Here is a 21198-nt window from a genome sequence, read left to right as displayed (position 1 = left end):
TTTTTTTTTTTTTTTAAATCGTAAACTTTTTTTTTTTGACTAAGTTTTTATCATTAAAAACTTAGGGAAAAAATGGAGATAAAAAAAAAAAAATTTATTCGAAAATGGAAAATAATATGTATAATAAATTTTTTTTTTTTTTTTTGAAAAAAAATCTAAAAAAAAAAAAAACTATTCGAGTTACGACTCCGTTAAAAAAAAAAAAAAAAAAAAAAAAACGGCTAAACTGTTAAGGGTTTAAAAAAAAAAAAAAGCATAAAAGAATATCGAAAGTAGCAAAAATAGCAGATATAGCAGAAATAGCAGAAATAGCAGAAATAGCAGAAATAACAAAAATAACAATGATAATAATAGGAACAACAATAAAAATAAAAGTAACTATAAGAATAATAATAATAAAAATAATTATAATTGCGTATCTAATTCGAATGAAAAAAAAAAAATACTATGCGTCACAATTTTGATACTTTAGAAAAAATCTCATGACACTAAGTATTTTATTTTTTTCTTTTTCTACAACTTCAATGGTGCAGGAATAGCAATGAATTCAAAGGGGACAAAATTGGCCAATTGGGGTAATTAGAAATAATATAGATTTTTTTTTTTTTCAAACATATTACGAGAATATGCGAATATATTAATAGGTATATGTTTGTATATATAAATATATTTCGTTAGAACGCCTAGCCTAATTGGGGTAAATTAAAATGTAGAGTGTTTATATGAGCCTGAAGAGATTTACAGTAATAATTATATTTCTTGTACTTAATAAAAATAGACATACCTCGTGTGGACATATATATATGATATGCTCATAAAAACATGAATACAAACTTTTAGACTTGAATAATGAAAAAGTGGATTCCATTTTTACAAAATGGGATATAAAAAAAGGAAAAAAAAAAATTCGTTACATGAAACTTGCCATACATATAATAATTTATCTGTCATACTTTCGTTTTAACAATCACAAAATTTTACAGCGAAATAGGAGAAGCTTTTATGTGGGAAAAAATTGTTTATACATAATACAAGCACAAATAAATCTTTTCAAATAATTTTTTTCCTTTTTTTTTTTTTTTTTTTCTTATACTTAAATAATTTATTATACATTAATATGTAGTACCGTTTCGACAGTCATTATCATCAACATCTTTTTTTTTTTTTTAAAAAATAAATTATAGTTAACAACTAGTGGGGAGTAATTCTTCTTAACTTTTTCTCCCTGTCCAATTGTTGACAATTTTTAGGAGAAATAAATAAACTCATATTAGAAGAGATTTACGTAAAAAGAAAAGAAATATTCATAGCACAAGGTTAGAAAAATAATAAATAAAACCTACTCTTCTATTTTACATATTCTCCCTTTTTATAAGCCAAATTGGAATTGTTCTTAAAAACTACAAGTAGTTAGACATATTCATATCTTAAATATGGACTAATGATAGATTAAGTAGAATTTTACACATGTTCAATTCCACTAGTTATACATAACGGTGGTGGTGGTGAAGTGTGTGTGTGGTATAAACACATGTAGATAGCTAAGGAAATTTTTTGACATAATATAAATGTGATTTTTTTTTTCTTTTTTTTCTTCTTATAATTTATGTGCACATAAAGGGAATGTTAAAAATGTATAAGGTGTTGTTGTTCATTATTTAATACTATATTAAATATTTCACTGAACTTTATATTCCATATGTATTTTTTTTTTTCTCCCCCTCATGAGTTTACTTATTTTGCATGGATATTTTAAATAGCGTTTGGCACTATTTTGTGTGACAAATAAAAAATGAATGCATGAAAATGTTGCAAATATGTTTTTTTCTTTTCTCCCTGTAAAAAAATGATTACAATTCTCTTTCTAGCTTATTTTAGAGAAAATAATAATGAAAACTTTTTCAATAATTCTATTTCTTATGTTTTTTTTTTTTTTTTTTGCTTGAAAACTTAGAATTATTAAAAAAATGCTGGAAGATCCTATTTACTTATTTTTTTATTTTCTGAGTTTCAGCTTCATCATTATTATTACTTTTTACATCATATTTGGATTACATACCTTAGCATGATATTTAAGAATTATTTTTTTTTTTTATTATTTTCGTCACACCTAACTAACGCCCAGTATTGCTACATTAGATACTCTTTCATTGTACTATATACAGAGTAACAAAAAAAAAATAAAAAAAAAGTAAATAAATAAATAAATAAATAAAATAAAATATAATAATAATAGCTACGAGCAAATAAATATGTGCATTATTTTTGCTTTAGTATATTAAGTAGGTTAAGATTATTTTTTATACCTAATCTCATTCATCACAATATATTACATTCAGTATATTTGTATTAGAAGAAAAAAAAAGAAAAGTAAAAAAAGTAAAAAAGTAAAAAAGTACGCTCTAGTAGATATATTTATATGCTCTGTTTTAATAATTTTTTTAGAAAGTTAAGAACAAATTTTTTTTTCTCGTTTTTTCTCTTTTTTTTCCTTGATTTTACACTTTATTTCGTGATTATGTAAACAAATGAATAATTTTGTACATATTTATACGAAAACTTAATCAAATCGTTTGCTCATTTATTCTTTTTTGCTGTTTTAACAAACCTATATATTATTATTATACAATCATGTATCATTAAAACTGTGCTATCTTTTATTCTTTCCCATATTTATTATTTGAAATTATTATTATTATTATTATTACTATTATTATTATTTTTTTTTCTTTGTTACAAGCATAAAAAAATGGCAATGAAAAATCCCCAGTATGTTTCCAACCATCGTGCAACTGAGTCTTATTATGGAACATGCAAAAGTGAAAATAAAAAAGTGGTGGATTCGTGTGGAACTAGCAATGTGGGAATGTTAAATGGGTGCCACAAAATTGGGGGAATAAGCATTCCCCTTTTTTTTGCAAAAGTGTTGATATTTGTCAACTTGGTTTTACTATTGCAGCCTTCTTCACATAGTGTAAGATAGAAACAGGGGACAAAAAGGAAAAAAAAAATATATATATATATATATATATATATATTATGTAGCGAATGTGTAAAGAAATATATTTTTGTGTGTTTGTGTGTGTGTTTTTTTTTTTCTCCCCCTTTTGAGCACATTTATATGGGCATATCGTTTCCCCCTACTTGTATTTATTTTTAGATGGCTATTGACAAAACGAGAGGAGAATATCATGAGGGTACCACATGGAGGACCAATGAAGGACAGTGGGAAAATGTACGAAAGAACCGAATTTTAATTGAGTGTTTAAAAAACTCCAACAAAACTTATGATAAACTAGAACAAAATATTGTAGAAAAAATAGAAAACATATACGAAGAACAGAGACGAAACATTGTATCTAAAATAATGGCCTTTATAAAAAAAATTGATTTAATTGTGGAAAAAGAAATAATAAAAACGCTTAAGTATATAGAAGCTGAAAAGGACGAACCAATTAAAAGTGGCTTAAATTTTCTTGAAAAAGTGAAAAACTTTTTTAGAGGATTTAAGATATTTTCAACTCCTGTTTTGGGCACTCTAGCTGCTTTTACTGCGTACTATTTTAAATCTAAAGCTTTTACTGCCATGGTTTTTTTAACCGTGTCGTTTTTACCTTTCATTTCGACATGTTACTTGGCTTATAAAATATTTAAAATACGCAGTGAAATGTCAAAATGAAATCCAAAAGGATGATTCAGATGCCCAGGTGCATATGTTTCTTGCATATACCATAGACCACCTATGTGTGTACTTGTGCCTGGGGTTGGTTCCTATAATTGTATATTGTACCACGTTATTACTCAAAATATGTTATTCCATTCCTGATGAAAATTTAAAAAGGGGAAAAACAAGATAGAGATATTTCAACAAGCATAGAGATACAGGCAATCTAATTGAGAGATCAATTCAAAAGTGTAGGAAATGCATAAGTGGGAATCTGTGAGTGTGTATATGAACATTAGAGGTGGCGAGGGGGGGGCATGCGATGAGCATATGTATAGATACATAGGTTGCGTCATTTTTGTAATTTGTTAACAATGCGTACTATTTTTTCTTCTTTTCCTTTCTTTTTTTTCTTTTTTTTTTTTGTACCGTGAACATGTACATTGTTACCTCCCCACCTCGTCCCATTCCTTTTTTTTTTTTTTAACTAGTGTAAAATATTGCACACAGGTGAAGGTGAACATGTGCATGACACATGCATATGTATACACATATGATTACACGTATCAGCATTTTAGACCCCCATGTTTGTATATACTTTTCACAGAAATAGTTGGACGTTTTTAAAGAGAAAATCATACACACTAGATGTAACAACTAATGTGAACAGAACAAATGAAAATACGAACCTCACCATCCTGTTTAATTTTTTAAAAATTTAATTTTAATAAACATATTTAAGCTCACTTGTGCAAGATATATTTAAACCTCTTTCCAAAGAAAAAAAAAAAAAAAAAAAAAAAAAAAACATTAGTGGCATTATTCCTATTTTATGAATAAAATTTTCCATTTGAAATTTTGGTAAAATGTATTACAAGTAAATTTGTTCTATGTTAATGGACTATGGGCACTTTGACTCTAAGTATTCTTTATTTAATATGAAGAGAAAACTTAGGACAATTTAAGACTCAATAAGATTATAACAGTGCATTGCAATTTATCATTATTATTACTATTACATTGTATTATATTACATTTTTTTTTTTTTTTTTTTTGTTTCCCCCTCTTTTTTTTACGATTAAATGAACTTGATAAAGTTATTTTTTATACGTCCATTCCATCCCCACATTAAGAATTCCACACCAAGACGTATGATACACATGCTAATAAAAACCAGTTTGATTGTTTATACCAAAAAAAATGTAGTAGTAGTAGTAGTGGTAGTAATTTAAATAAAATTTTACTTACGCAATAACGTGATATAAATATATTACTTTCCTTGTGACAGTATATATACACCTGCTATATAGAAAAGATATTAAATTAATCATAAAAATATTTTTCTTTTAATGAGTTTTCCACTTTCTACACAACTTTGTAACGTTTTTTTCCCTCCCTCAGTATGGCGTAAATAAAAAGGAAGGTTTATTTTTCCTCTTCTGGAACAAACATTTACTTGTGTGAATGAGAGAGAGTGGTTTGTGGTGATGAAATTACAAGTACAATGTAAAGAGTAATATTTTCATATGAGGGAGAATGGGAACTTATTATATCAGCTGCTTAAAAGGAAAAATTCTCTCCCCTTGGGTAAACAACAAGGAATATCAAGGAAAATAAACGCACACATGGTTGGGCAAAAAAGGGTGATAAAAAATGTGGCAAAAAAAATGGACAAAAATTGGCGACAAAAATAAGGACATCATCCCCTGTTCTCAAACGGGGGGATGAGGAATAAATGACAAAACGTCGTTTAGAAAAAAAAAAAAAAAAAAAATAATAAAATAAATTTATATCTTCTTATATGTCCCTTAAAAAAAAAAAAAACATAGTATATTTTTTCAAGATCAGAATTTATCAACATAGTTAAAAAAAAAAAAATTATTGAAAAAAACTAGTTAAGAACCCGAGGTTACTCATTAATGTGCAGATGAAAAATTCATTTAAACGTCTTAGTCAATGCGAAATATACTTTCACATTAACTGGTATTTTACTACATAATGAGCTTAACGTAAAATGTGTTAAGATTAAATAAGTAAAAAGTTTTGGACTGATATTATACTACGTGATGTGTTGTGGGGAAAACATGGATGAGGACAAAAAATGATAATGAATTCATTTGAGAAAAAGAACAAGAAAAAATCAACTCTATATGATCAACCTGTTTGTGGAGAAAGTGTGTATATTCGGTTATTAGCTTTAATCCTAGCAAAGGAGCTATAAAAAAATATATGGGTTACATGTGGCATACGATTGTTACGTCTGTTTATATGAAGGAAAGTGGATCTTTTACTTCTTTTTTTTTTTTTTTTTTTTGGCATGTTTTCTCTCATTTGTATGTTTAATTTAGGAGCTCCTTCCATTTCCCATTACTGTGATACATATTTTTACAACATTTTTTCGTGTTTTTCCATTAAAGATATAAAAGAGTTAAAATGGGAGACATGCCAAAAAGCAGTTTAAGATGGAAATTATTAAAAGGTATTACAGTGCAGAGAAAAAGTAAAGTCACATATACACACTACTTTTTTTTTTTTTTTTTTTTTTAAATGGTTTTATAAACTATATAGAAGTATTTTTAGTATATTACGTTGTAATCTTGTTTGTGACATGTGTATAAAGATTACATAGACACAATGGTGTTATGTATATAAATACTGGACGAAGAACTACACACTTTTGTGAAAGTTTGTGCTAGACCCCCACCCCTTTGTTCGCCCATATATTGGTGCGTGTTCCAACTGAAAATAAAATGTAGAGAATATATAAAAATGGATAAAAAAGGTTTTTTTATATACCATATATATGTAATAATTTAAAATAAAGGCCAAAAAATAAATGAACCTTTTTTTTTTTTTTTTTTTAAAGTAATACTTGAGGAAGAAATTGTAAGGAAATAAAAATATTTTAAAAAATTGTATTCATCTGATCCTGCTGATTTTTTTTTTTTTTTTTTTTTTTTTTTTTCCCTCTTTTGTGCATCTATGCTTGTTAACAATTATACAGTTGTATAATACTGTTAATAAATTAAACATCTGCATTTGGAAGAACAACCTGTTACACCGACCTCTTCAAATTTTTATACATAGTTAAACATGTTTTCGTTATATAAAAAAAAAAAAAAAAAAAAAAAGTTGTTAATATGGCTTTGTTTAACCTTATTTAAGCATATAAAATGGAATAGATTGTAATATATGAAAAGGTGAACACAAGAGTAGGATGATCTAGTAATAGTAAACTTCTATCAATGCAGTTTCGCAGGTTTGATTACTAAGTTGTATCTTACAAATTCTGTAGATATTTTACTTTTTGCTTTCCTTATAATTGCATATATATCTATATATACGTAGTACAATTTCATAAATGCGAATTTTATTTGTTCTACACATATTTTTTCTTGCGTGAAAAAATGACTGTATTATTATATATAATATATATACAATATTTTTTTGAAATCTTAAATTTTTTTTTTTTTTTTTTTGTTAGTGTTGTAAATTCGTTAATAATTCTTCTACTAAAAAGGTGTTCAGTTTATTGTGCTTAAGGTTTGGTCGATCAATGACTAAAACAGGATGTTTAAATTTTTTTTTTTTTTTTTTTTTTTTTTTTTCTTAATGTACAGATAATTCTATATTTGTATATGCATGAGCAATTTTATGATATATAATGTTGTTATAATTTTTTTTCATTTATTTATAACACAAGAAATATTGGTTGTATAGTTATTATTATATATATATATATATATATAATGCAAAATCCGTTTTTGTAAAAACAAATTTTGCATGTAGGGAAGTTGAGTTACACCTAGTTTTAGATTTTTAGAATGACAGCCAAGTGTGCCTAAATTCAACGGTTTCTTTGGTTAACTTTTTTTTTTTTTTTTTTTTTTAAAACTATATACTGCTAACATTTTATTATATATTGTATATATGTATAAGGCACAGCAAAGTTAACGCATGTTTTTAAATTTTTTGTGCTTTATTTAAAAAAAAACAAGAAAAAAAAAAAAAAAAACAGTAAAGCTTTAAAAAAAAACCACAATTGCCTATAGTTAAAAATTCAAAAATTGGGTGCGTTTATAATATATATTAAAAAATTCTCTATACCCATATAATAAAGTTAGTTTTTTATTGTATTATAAATGATTCTACATGTATTAACACGATAAGAGATAGTGCATATAAAATGTTGCCTTGGGGGGCTCATCTATGCATCTATTTATCTACTCTTTTTTTTTTTTTTTTTCTGTTTTTTGTTTTTTTTTTTTCACAAGCATAATTTTGATGAAGTAGTTATATATATACTATACATATTAAGTAGAAATGAACTATTTTTAGGAATTTTTTTTTTTTTTTTCTTGTTGAAGTTTTGAACGAACTTTTGTAACAATTACAATGTCATAGATGTTTATGTACATAGATGTGGAAATGTCAACCAGTACTTTTCAGGTTTATGTGTTATAGATATATATTTACTAACTACCATGACTGATAGATAAAGAGATAATAAAATAATGAAATTTATATATATATATATATATATATATGTAAATATGTATGTATAATAAACAACTAAGAATTTTTTTTTTTTTTTCCTAGTGCTAGAGGATTTCAATTTCATTAGTTTAGCTGTTTCTTTTTTTTTTTTTTTTTTTTGGTTTTCAAATTCAGTGTACACAGAGAAATTACATAATGAAAAAAAAAGAAAAAAAAAGCATGCCTAACTATTGAAAGTTTCCTATAACCGCTTTTATTTGTTTTTTTTTTTTTTTTTTTCTTTCTTTTTTGAGTAATTTATCATTTGAATTTAAATTTAAGATATAATTAATTTAATTGGATTTTTTTTGTTTTTCCTTTTTTTTTTTTTGGAAAAGAAAAAAGAAAAAAAAAGAAGATTTTCTGAAAGGGAAAATGTTAATACAGAACTATTAAGTATTTCCATATATGCTTGTATTTATATGTATGTAGAATTATACGTACATATATATACACAGCATAGATATAGGAGAGCGCTTTATATATGTATGCAGAATGGATTTATAATATCGAACGGCTTATAAATATAGATTCTATTAACTCTATTTTTTTTTTTTTTTTTTTACCAATTATATAATAAAAAATGTTTTAAAGTACCTTTTTATAAGAAGTTATTAGAAGATCATTTTCGAAATATTTTTTGTGTAGTTATACGAGAACGAACACGCATGCATGCGCACACATATATATACACATGCAGCACAACACACCACATACCACATGAATATTTTGAATATATTTTTTAACATATAGAAGAGATACCATAAAAATGATAAATAATAGGTACATCCCGAATTTGTCTAATTATAATGAAAATAATAATCAACATGCAAGCAACAATTTTAATAGAACAGACATGTCCACATTAAAAAAATGTCATATGAGAGAAAAAGTAAATAGGTTTTCTTTTTTATTCAAAATAGTTACTTGTACCATTTTTATATGGGTGATGCAATATTCTCATGGAGACAACAATGTAGGAAGAATACATAGTAGAATAGAGGGATATGAATAGAACGCATCAATGCATACACACGTGCATGTACTACATATATTGATGCAAAGTGCTAACTATGTGAATATTTGTGGTCTCTCTTTGTTTTTGTTTATCCCTTTTTTACACACAAGGTTTTATGTTGAGATCTTTTTTGTGTTTTACGCATGTGTGTTACATTTCAGTAATTGTTGTTTTTCAAAATATTTATGTAAGAGGCAGAGTGATTTTTAGCATATTATTATTTTTAGTAGTAGTAGTAGCAGTAATAGTAGCAGCAGTAGTAGCAGTAGTAGTAATATTAGTAGAAGTATTATTATTATTTTATTTTTTTTTTTTTCTTCTTTTTTCCAGAGTACCTCTGACGAATCATGGGATAATAAAAATGTTAAGTCATATAAAATTTTAAGTAAACGTTTCACCAGATTATTAGCAGAAAATGATGAATTGGATGAACTTCATTTTCAAGCTGTAAAGGAAGGCGTCTTAGATGACCATAGTAGTGATGAATACTTAGATGAAATTTCAACAGGAATTTCAGAAAATGGAGATACTGAAATAAATAAAGTTCTATTAGATGAGATAGAAAATGAAGAAGATATAGAATCAGATATTATAGAGCACCTAAGAAAACGATTCAAAAATTACAAGACTAGTGATAATACAGAAGCAGTTGATGGTACTGACGAAGAAGCGAACTATGAAAATGTAATAGAAAATACAGAAAACAATGAACCAGTGAATAATAACATTTTCGGTACAGGAGAGAATAATCAAGAACAAGAAAATGAGGAACAAGAACACAGCAGCAGTATGTTCTATAATGTATCTCAATATGGGGAAGATGTAGAGGAAGTAAGGGAAAATGAAGAGAAACCTAGATCCATATTCGATAATGTAAATGAGAATGTAGAAGAAGTAGAAGAACCAGTTACTACGTCCATATTTGACAATACAGAAGAGAATGTGCAAGAGGATGATGAACCAGTTACTACGTCCATATTTGACAATACAGAAGAGAATGTGCAAGAGGATGATGAACCAGTTACTACTTCCATACTTAATAATGCAGAAGATGTGGAAGAAGAACCAGCTGTTAGTTCCATATTTGATAATGTAGAAGAGAATGTAGAAATGGAAGAACCAGCTACTTCATCCATATTTGATAACGTAGAAGAAAATGTAGAAGTGGAAGGACCAGTTAATACTTCCATATTTGATAATGAAGAAGAGAATGTAGAAGAAGAACAAGTTTATACTTCCACACGTGATAATGATGAAGAGAATGTAGAAGAAGAACAAGTTTATACTTCCACACGTGATAATGATGAAGAAAATGTAGAAGTAGAAGAACCAGCTGTTAGTTCCACACATGATAATGTAGAAGAGAATGTAGAAATGGAAGAACAAGATACTACGCCCTTATTTGATAATGTAGAAGAGAATGTAGATGAGAGTGATGAACCAGTTACTACTTCCGCACCTGATAATGAAGAAGAGAATGTAGAAGAAGAACAAGTTTATACTTCCACACGTGATAATGATGAAGAAAATGTAGAAGTAGAAGAACCAGCTGTTAGTTCCACACATGATAATGTAGAAGAGAATGTAGAAATGGAAGAACAAGATACTACGCCCTTATTTGATAATGTAGAAGAGAATGTAGATGAGAGTGATGAACCAGTTACTACTTCCGCACCTGATAATGAAGAAGAGAATGTAGAAAATGATGAACCAGCTACTTCATCCATATTTGATAACGTAGAAGAAAATGTAGAAGAAGTGGAAGAACCAGTTAATACTTCCACATTCGATAATGATGAACAAAATGTAGAAGTAGAAGAACCAGCTGCTACTTCCACATTTGATAATGAAGAGGAGAATGTAAAAGATCTGGAAGAACCAGATATTACGCCCTTATTTGATAATGTAGAAGAGAATGTAGATGAGAGTGATGAATCAGTTAATATGCACATATTTGATAATGTGGAAGAAGAACCATCTAATACTTTCACACTTGATGATGTAGAAGAAAATGTGGAAAAACCTTCTAATACTTCTACACTTGATAATGAAGAAGAGAATGTGGAAAAACCTTCTAGTACTTCTACACTTGATAATGAAGAAGAGAATGTAGAAGAAAGTGATGAACCAGCAACTACGCCCCTATTTGATAATGTAGAAGAAGTGGAAGAACCATTTACTACTCCCATATTTAATAATGAAGAAGAGAATGTAGAAGAAAGTGATGAACCAGCAACTACGCCCCTATTTGATAATGTAGAAGAAGTGGAAGAACCATTTACTACTCCCATATTTAATAATGAAGAAGAGAATGTAGAAGAAAGTGATGAACCAGAAACTACGCCTCTATTTGATAATGTAGAAGAAAATGCAGAAGTGGAAGAACCAGTTACTACATCCATATTTGATAATTTAGAAGATTTGGAACAAGTTGAAGAACCAGTTACTACTTCCCTATTCGATAATTCAGAAGAGAATTTCGAAAATGATGAATCAGCCACTACATCCGTATTTGATAATGAAGAAGGGAACATGGAAAATGATGAACCAGTTACCTCATCAATATTTGATAACGTGGAAGAGAATGTAGAAGATGTAGAAGAATCAGTTACTACTTCCACACTTGATAATGATGAAGTTAATGTAGAAGATATGGAAGAACCAGCTATTAGTTCCATGTTTGACAATGCAGAAGAGAATGTAGAAGAGAGTGATGAATCAGTTACTACATCCATATTTGATAACGTGGAAGAAGAACCATCTAATACTTCCATACTTGATAATGAAGAAGAGAATGTAGAAAATGATGAACCAGTTACTTCATCCTTATTTGATAACGTAGAAGAAAATGTACAAGTGGAAGAACCTGTTAATAGTGTGCTTGATAATATGCTAGAAACTATGAATGAACCTGATAAATTAGCTATTCCCATATCCGATGAAGTAGAAGTAGAAGAAGCAAGTGAAAATGATGATACAGTAACACCCATTTTCGATAATGTAGAAAACATGGAAGAACCTGTTACTAGTTCTCTCGTTCATAATTCATGGGAGAATGTAGATGCAGTTGAGGAACCGCTAGAGGAAGTTGTAGAAGAAATTACACAAGTTACTAATGAAGTAGAAGAAGTGGAAGAAGAAAAAGCAGAACCTTTAGAAGAGTCTGCAGAGGAAGCAGCAGATGAGATAATAGAAGAGGAAGAAGAAGAAAAAGCAGAACCTTTAGAAGAGTCTGCAGAGAAATATGTAGAGGAAGCTGTAGAAGTTGTTCAGGAAGCAGCAGATGAGATAATAGAAGAGGAAAAAGAAAAAGTAGAAGAATCTGTAGAGGAAGTTACAGAGGAATATGTAAAGGAAGCTGTAGAAGTTGTTCAGGAAGCTGCCGATGAGATAATAGAAGAGGAAGAAGAAAAAGTAGAACCCTTAGAAGAGTCTGCAGAGGAATATGTAGAGGAAGCTGTAGAAGTTGTTCAGGAAGCTGCAGATGAGGTAATAGAAGAGGAAGAAGAAAAAGTAGAACCCTTAGAAGAGTCTGCAGAGGAATATGTAGAGGAAGCTGTAGAAGTTGTTCAGGAAGCTGCAGATGAGGTAATAGAAGAGGAAGAAGAAAAAGTAGAACCCTTAGAAGAGTCTGCAGAGGAATATGTAGAGGAAGCTGTAGAAGTTGTTCAGGAAGCTGCAGATGAGGTAATAGAAGAGGAAGAAGAAAAAGCAGAAGAATCTATAGAGGATTTTCCAAAGGAATACATAGAGGAAGCTGTAGAAGTTGTGCAAGAAGCTGCAGATGAGATAATAGAAGAGGAAGAAGAAAAAGCAGAACCCTTAGAAGAGTCTGCAGAGGAATATGTAGAGGAAGCTGTAGAAGTTGTGCAAGAAGCTGCAGATGAGATAATAGAAGAGGAAGAAGAAAAAGCAGAAGAATCTGTAGAGGAGGTTGCAGAAGAAATACTAGTAGAAAAGGAAGAATCCAATGAAAATACATTAGATGTTTTAGAAGAAATAAAGGAAATCATATCTAAGAAATTAGACGTGGTTGAGGAAGTAAATGAAAATGTTTTAAATATTCCAGTAGAATCTGCTATGGAGAACGAAGTTACTGATTACGCTGAAAGCGAATTTTTTGAAGAAGGTATATTGAATAATTTAGAAGAAAATAAAGAATCAAATGAAGAAAAACTAGAATCTATAGAAGAATTAAAGAATGAGTTAATAGAAAATATAGAAGGAAAAGTTGAAGACCACGAAAATGCTTTAATAGATTTGATGCAGACCCTTGAAAAAGGAGCTGGAATGAATGATAGCGTGTTAGAAGATTTAGAAAAAATAAAGGATGATATGCTAAGTAATATACAAAGTACCGAAGTGAAAAAAGAAGGTATATTAGAAAATTTTGAAGAAAGTGTAGAAATACACCCAGAGGAGGTTACAGAAAAACATTCAGTAGAAAATGAATCAGTAGAAAATGAAGTAGTAGAAAATGAATCAGTAGAAAATGAAGTAGTAAAAAATGAAGTAGTAGAAAATGAAGCAGTAGAAAATGAAGCAGTAGAAAATGAAATAGTATCAGAAAATGTTTTTGACATTTTAAAAGAAATAAAAGAAAATGTATTAGAAAGCCTGGAAGATAGAACAGATGAAAATGTAGCAGAAAGTGTAGATGAAAATTCGTTTGAGGTTTTAAAAGAACTGCAGGAAAGCCTATTAGAAAACTTTGAACAGAAAACAGAAGAGAACGAAAATTTATTAGGAACTGTTTTGGAGAATATACAAGAATCGACAGAATCAAGTGAAGATGTGATGGAAAACATAATGGAGGAATTAAAGGAAGAAACTGTCGAAGAGGCTGTATCTGAACCAGTTGTAGAAACAGCCGAAGAGTCTGAAGAGGAAGCTGTAGAACAATTCGAAGAAGGAGCTGTTGAAGAATCAATGGAAAAATCTTCTGAAAAAATTATTGAACATGTTACAGATGTAATAGTAGAAGAACCAGTAGAAAAATCTGCTGAAGAAATTATTGAACATGTTGCAGATGTAATAGCTGAAGAACCAGTAGAAAAATCTGCTGAAGAAATTATTGAACATGTTGCAGATGTAATAGTAGAAGAATCAGTAGAAAAATCTGCTGAAGAAATTATTGAACATGTTGCAGATGTAATAGCTGAAGAATCTGTAGAAGAAGTTGTTGAAGAAATTTTAGAACACGTTGAAAAACCAATAGCAGAAGAACACGTAGAGGAAACTATTGAAGATAATTTAGAGGAAATTTCAGAAGAATTTATGCTAAAAAATGTTGAAAGTATTGTAGAAGAATCTATGCTAAAAGATGTTGAAAGTGTTGTAGAAGAATCTATACTAAAAGATGTTGAAAGTGTTGTAGAAGAATCTATACTAAAAGATGTTGAAAGTGTTGTAGAAGAATCTATACTAAAAGATGTTGAAAGTGTTGTAGAAGAATCTATACTAAAAGATGTTGAAAGTATTGTAGAAGAATCTATGGAATCTACCGAAAAAAATATTGAAGCTATGGAAGAGGCCATCGATAACATTAGAGAAGATGTTGCAGATATGTCATTAGAAGAAACCGTTGAGGATATTGTGACAGAAAATCTTGAAAATGCTGAACAAGAATCAGCACACGAATCTGTAGAAGAAACTATTGAAGATATTATAGTACCACCAGAAGAAGACAGTTCAGAAGCATCAGTAGAAACCGTTGTAGAGCAATCCGTTGAGGATAACTATGTAGGAAGGATGGAATCTAATATATATAATGATGTAGATTCTACAAAAGAGGAATACGAAGAAAGTGTAGAAGAGTCACTAGATGTAGATGCACAGGAAGCAATCCAGGAAGTAGCAGAAGATATAGCAGCAATAGAAAGTAAGAAAGAAAGTGAAGTGGAAGTAGCAGAAGATATAGTAGCAAAAGAAAGTGAAGAAGATAGCGAAGGAGAGAATGAAGAAGAAGATGGAGAGGAAAGTGAAGAAGAAAGCGAAGAAATCGATCCAGACTTTTTAAATTTGGATGAATTTAAAAAACAGTTTCTCTTACACAGGCCTGATAATGCAGAATTAGATGAAGAAGAAATAAAAAAAGTAACAGCGGATTTACAGAAAAAATTATTATCCATGTTATCTGGAAATATGGAAGATGATGAAGATGATGAAGATGATGAAGAAGATGATGATGATGATGATGATGAAAGTATAGAGGAGGATGTTAGAGTAGAAGAAGTAGAAGATGAAGAAAAAGAAGAGGATGTAAAAGTAGAGAAAGCAGTAGATATGGACGTGCTGGATGCAACGGAAGTTTCAACTGAAGAGTTAAAACATGAAACTGTTTATACTGTGGAAGAACCTGCAGAGGAAGTTTTATCAGAAGAAGCAACGGAAGTTTCAACTGATGTGTTAGAACATGAATCTGTTGATGCTGTGGAAGAATCTATGGAGGAGGAAGCTAAGGGAGATATAATAGAAGAACCTTTATATACGGTTCAAGAGCCAGTAGAAGTACATATAGAACAATCTCAAGAGGAAGGTGGAGAGGAAAGTGGAGAAGAAAAAGTAGAAGAAAGCGGAGAAGAAAGTGGAGAAGAAAACGGAGAAGAAAGTGGAGAAGAAAACGAAGAAATCGAAGAAATCGAAGAAATCGAAGAAATCGAAGAAATCGATCCAGACTTTTTAAATTTGGATGAAATTAAAAAACAATTTCAGTTACACAGGCCTGATAATGCAGAATTAGATGAAGAAGAAATAAAAAAAGTAACTGCGGATTTACAAAAAAAATTATTATCCATGTTATCGGGTAATATGGAAGATGATGAAGATGATGAAGAAGATGAAGAAGATGATGATGAGGATGATAATGAAAGTATAGTGGAGGATGTTAGAGTAGAAGAAGTAGAAGATGAAGAAAAAGAAGAGGATATAAAAGTGGAGAAAGCAGTAGATATGGACGAGTTGGATGCAACGGAAGTTTCAACTGCAGAGATAGAGCATGAAACAGTCGATGCAGTGGAAGAAGTTGCAGAGGAAGTTTTATCAGAAGAGGCAACAGAAGTTTCAACTGAAGTGTTAAAACATGAAACTGTTGATACTGTGGAAGAACCTACAGAGGAAGTGTTATCAGAGGATGCAGAAGAAATCATAAAAGATGGAATGGGGGTGATAGAAGAACATATAAAGAAGACACTTGAAATTGTGCAAGAGTCAGTGGAGAAAGTTGTAGAAGAGGAGGAAAAAGTAGAACCTGTAGATGAAGTAAAGGGAGACATAGTAGACGAATCCCAATATCCACTGCAAGAGCCAGTAAAATTACATATAGAACAATCTGAAGAGGAATGTGGAGTGGAGGGTGAAGAGGAAAGTGAAGAGGAAAGCGAAGAGGAAAGCGAAGAAAAAGATAATTCATCAGATATGTTATCCGGAAGTGCAGAATCGGAGGATGAAGAATCGGATGAATTAAATTTAGACTTACAGAAAAATATATTAGATATGTTTTCCAAAAATCTAGGGCTTAACGAAAATATGTTAGGAAAGTTAAAGGGTGTTGAAAGCTTGAATGCTAGTATACCAAATATATTAGGAAAGACAAAAGGTATACCTCAATCAGAAATAGAAGCGATGAAGAATATTTTCGCAGGTAGGCTCCATGGTCATATGCCTAAAGGAGTGCCATTAATGAAAATGCAAGAACAATTAAAGGCGCCTATGGCACCAAAGAAGAAAGAAGAAAGTGTGTCCAAGGATAAGCATTCTGAAAAAAAATCGTTAAGTAAATTATTAAAATTAGAGGAAAAAAAACCTATACTTAAAGCAGTAGGAAAGAACATAGCAAATATGTTATTAGTAACAAAGGATATATTATCTTCTCCCGAAAAAATTAAAGAAACAGCATTGAAATTTTCTGATAAAATTAGATTAAGCCTTGAAATAATTAAAACACATTTAACAACAGTTAAAAATTTCCTACTGAGAGTAGATGAAGAAGTTGATAAAGAAATTACTAAACTAATGGAACCAGAAGAGAGAGGTCATGAAAATATTATTAAGGCTAATGAAAGATTTTTGGATAAAATGAAAAGATTAGTAAATAAATATAAAATATTTTCTATACCATTTTTCTCTGGAATGGGTGCATTTGGCTTTTTGGCATTTGGAGCAGTTACTACATCTATATTATCATCCTGCCTAACTATATTTTCAGTAACGTATCTTTTATCCAAAATAGACATGAAATTCAATAAAGATAAAAACAGAAAATTTTATTCCTTTTATGTAGATGCTTTTAATAACTTATCATACCTGAGAAGATATTTTGAAAATGTTTATAACAACTTCCCGATATGGGACGATATATAAATGTATTATACACTTCACATGTGCGCATTGCATTAACAAATAAAGGGTATACTTAAAAAAGAAAAAAATAGGAAGAGAAAGTACACGTAAGAGAGATAAAAAAGGTGAGAGGTGTGGATATACTTCTACTGTTATATTTTAATTTGGGAAAATTTTTTAAATTTTTTACATGGAAGGAAAGTAAATAAAGAACTCCGCCCCTTGGACCTTTTCTGGCTCATTATTATCAAGGCTTTCATTGATAAAAATTTTTATTTTAAAAAAAAAAAAAAAAAACATACACGATTTGGGTAAATAGGGAATATTTTTTTTATTTACAAAAGTTTTCATCTTTTTCTTTTTCAAATTACATTTTATTTATACGAATTTCGTAAATGCTTGACATAGAAAATTTATACTTTTATGGCATTCCTTTTTAAAATGTATGTATATATATACATATATATATGTATAGTAGGAATGGCGTGAACGAATATTATTGTATCTTCTTCCCATATATGTTCATATATATAAACTTGTATATATATAATTATGTACTCCACAATTAATTTGTAATTTTTTTAAACTGAAATAGTTATATATTCATTTCACGCTCTTTAATTCACAAATTTTAAAATAACTATGAATGTGCATGGCTTGCGCATATATGCTTCCAACTTTTTTTTTTTTTTTTCGCCATATTAAACTGTTATAATAATGTTTAATTTTTATATTTCAATATAAATAAAATAAAAAAGATAAACATAAATTATCTGATGCTTTAACAAAATAGGGTTGGGTAGGAAAAGTAAAAAATTGTCAGATTGATGACAAGATAATTTTTTCACATTTTTTAGTAATCTTCACTAAAAAAAGTTTTGCAATATTTCTAAATGAATGTCTCAAGAAGGGCTATGGAAAATTCTCTAATAAAATAATTTTAACGGAAATAAAGAAAAAAATTTAGGAATAGAACTTTTTTCTTATCGGTTAAGTATGTTTTGAAACTATTATAGTGCAGAAATTTTTTTTTCTTTTTTTTTTTGGACATCTTTAAAGTATATCTGAAATACTAGTTCCTATTTGTTCTGTACAATGAAATAAATACGCAGGAGATAAATTTAAAAATATGGGAGGACTATTTTCTATATGATAAATAAAACTTTGTTTTATATGTTCATATTCGCAAACATGTTATATAGTATATAATTATTCTTTTTTTTTTTTTTTTTTAAAAGGGCATTTTCTGTGTTGTGATGAAATATGCATTTCATGAGGAACTTAGGAAATAATAAAAAAATATATTACCCACAAAAATGGGACAAAAATATTATATACAAAATACAAGTTATTAGGTTTATGAAAATTTTTTGTAATAATGTATTTTTTCGACGCATTCACATTTTTTATACCTATATATGTATATAAGTGCATCTTTTATTGTCTTTTGAATTCATAATTTTTTTTTTTGTAAACTTTTAATTGTTACATTTTGTTAAACATATACTCTTTTAAATGTTCAAAATTTTGCGCTTATAATTTTTCTTCATTATTTTTCTTTTCGTTTATTTTCTAAATATGCAATTAATTCTTTTAAAAAATAAATTAATGTATTAAGTCTCTTTTTTTTTTTTTTTTATCATATATGGTATTACTCCCCAGCAGAACACTTTATATGAACTTTTTTTGGGATACTAAAAAATGAACAACTTTTTTCTCGCACTAAGATATACTATATACACATTTTTTTTTTTTTTTTTATTTCTCACATTCTAAAATTCTAATAGAGAAATGTATAAAAAAAAAAAAAAAAAAAAAAAGAAAAGTTCAGTTTTTATATTATTGTTTTTTTTTTTTTTAAATAGAATGTATTTAAAGAGGGCAAAAAAGTACAATGTTGTATTAATTTATTATTAAAGATAAAAATTAATACTTTCTGTTTATTTTATAGTATTTATTTTGTATTATTTCATAAAAAGAAGTGCACTAATTATTTTTGATCTAATTTGGATTTTCATAATTTTTGTAATTTTAAAATAAAAAAATACTTGTTTTGTTACAATTTTAATGTTCCTTTTTTTTTTTAACGAAGTTATTTGTTCTGTAGAAAAAAAATACTACAGAATTATATACAGGCCAGTTGTACTATACTATATCATAGTTTTGTAGAACGTTCTTTTTTTTTTTTTTTAAATGAATACACTTGTTTATAGAATACAAGATATAAATATAAAAAAAAGTTTTTAATTAGAGCACAAGTTGTGTTTTAACTGAGTTTTAATGATTAGACATTCATGTTTTCAAAAAGAAAAAAAAATCACTAATATGAATTAATGCTATGAAGTAGAAATTAAAATTAAATGCACATATATTCTAGGCAAAAAAAAAAAACATATTTTTTTCTTTTTTTTTTTTTTTTTTAATCAAATGTTACATACGATTATGTTTGAATAGAATATTTTTAAATAATTTTTAATGCTATATCTTCTTTTCATTCTATCTAAGTATATGCACTAGAATATATTTTTTCGTTGCTTACAAATAATTAATTCACGGGATCCAATGAAATAATATACGCTTTTAAGAAAATTATACAAAACATAACGAAAAAGTAAAAATTTTAAAACAGTTTATCTTTGATATTTAATAAATTTGGGAAAAAAAGAAGGAATTATCATTATTTAATTTCCCAGGTTATTTCTATACTTGTGAGAGCAATGAAGAAATAATTCTAAGTGAAATAAATGGAACTACTTTTTTGTGCTAAAGCTTTTTCATTTTCCACATTAGTGTGGATATGTCAGTTTTACTACAATGAGGTAAGTAAAATTAATCTTACGACTTAATTATTACAAACTTTTTTATCATCTCATGTTTGTTTTTTTTTGTTTTTTTTTTTTTGCAAAAAAGGGATACGCAATTTTACATTTCATTCCATTTCATTTTATTTTATATTAGGGAATTGCTATTAAATCATTGATCATAGGACATAATGTTCTTGGCAATACAGTGGATGTAATAACTCACCGATTATTGTCTCAAAAGGATTCAGCAAAAGATTCAGTAGGAGTAGGAAAAAAAACAAGAAAGGATAATTTTTATAAGGTAAAGGGTGAATTAGGAGAGAGGAAAAAAGCTATGCTAAATAACATAAAAGGAGCAGTGAAGTTGGACGAGTTGAAGGAAAAATTAGATATGAAAAAAATGCAAGAATTAGTGAAGCTGGACGAATTGAAGGGGAAAATAAATTTAGAGGAAATTAAAGAGAAAATGAAATTAGACGAGTTGAAGGAAAAATTAGATGTGAAAAAAATGCAAGAATTAGTGAAGCTGGACGAATTGAAGGGAAAAATAAATTTAGAGGAAATTAAAGAGAAAATGAAATTAGACGAGTTGAAGGAAAAATTAGATGTGAAAAAAATGCAAGAATTAATGAAGCTAGACGAATTGAAGGGAAAAATAAATATAGAGAAAATGAAAGAAATAATGAAGTTAGACGAATTGAAGGGAAAATTAGATATAAATAAAATGAAAGAATTAATGAAGTTGGATGAATTGAAGGAAAAAATAAATATAGAGAAAATAGAAGAAAGAATGGAGAAAATAAAGTCAACGAAATTAGATGAACTAATTAATCTGA

At 28.2% G+C, this 21198-nt stretch overlaps 2 protein-coding genes across 2 annotated transcripts, besides 2 other annotated features; both read left to right on the top strand.

Moving 5' to 3' along the window:
- Positions 1 to 2749: 2749 nt before the first annotated feature.
- Positions 2750 to 3679, top strand: PGO_040150 (Plasmodium exported protein, unknown function; the record flags this gene model as incomplete). Its single annotated transcript, XM_028686203.1, has 2 exons — positions 2750 to 2974; positions 3161 to 3679. The coding sequence occupies 2 exons, from the start codon at positions 2750 to 2752 to the stop codon at positions 3677 to 3679; spliced, it is 744 nt and encodes a 247-aa protein (XP_028542004.1).
- Positions 3680 to 8969: 5290 nt separating this feature from the next.
- Positions 8970 to 17579, top strand: PGO_040140 (hypothetical protein, conserved; the record flags this gene model as incomplete). The annotated part of the gene is made up of 2 exons (XM_028686202.1): positions 8970 to 9176; positions 9549 to 17579. The coding sequence occupies 2 exons, from the start codon at positions 8970 to 8972 to the stop codon at positions 17577 to 17579; spliced, it is 8238 nt and encodes a 2745-aa protein (XP_028542003.1).
- Positions 17580 to 20302: 2723 nt separating this feature from the next.
- Positions 20303 to 20377: a sequence feature (assembly_gap, 91739..91758;~tryptophan-rich antigen).
- A 139-nt stretch (positions 20378 to 20516) lies between these two features.
- Positions 20517 to 21198: part of a sequence feature (assembly_gap, 91739..91758;~tryptophan-rich antigen) that runs on past the window's edge.

Source organism: Plasmodium gonderi (genome assembly GCF_002157705.1).
Source record: "Plasmodium gonderi DNA, contig: Chr04, whole genome shotgun sequence".
Classification (NCBI taxonomy): domain Eukaryota; phylum Apicomplexa; class Aconoidasida; order Haemosporida; family Plasmodiidae; genus Plasmodium; species Plasmodium gonderi.
This window is presented reverse-complemented; position numbering and strand designations above follow the sequence as displayed.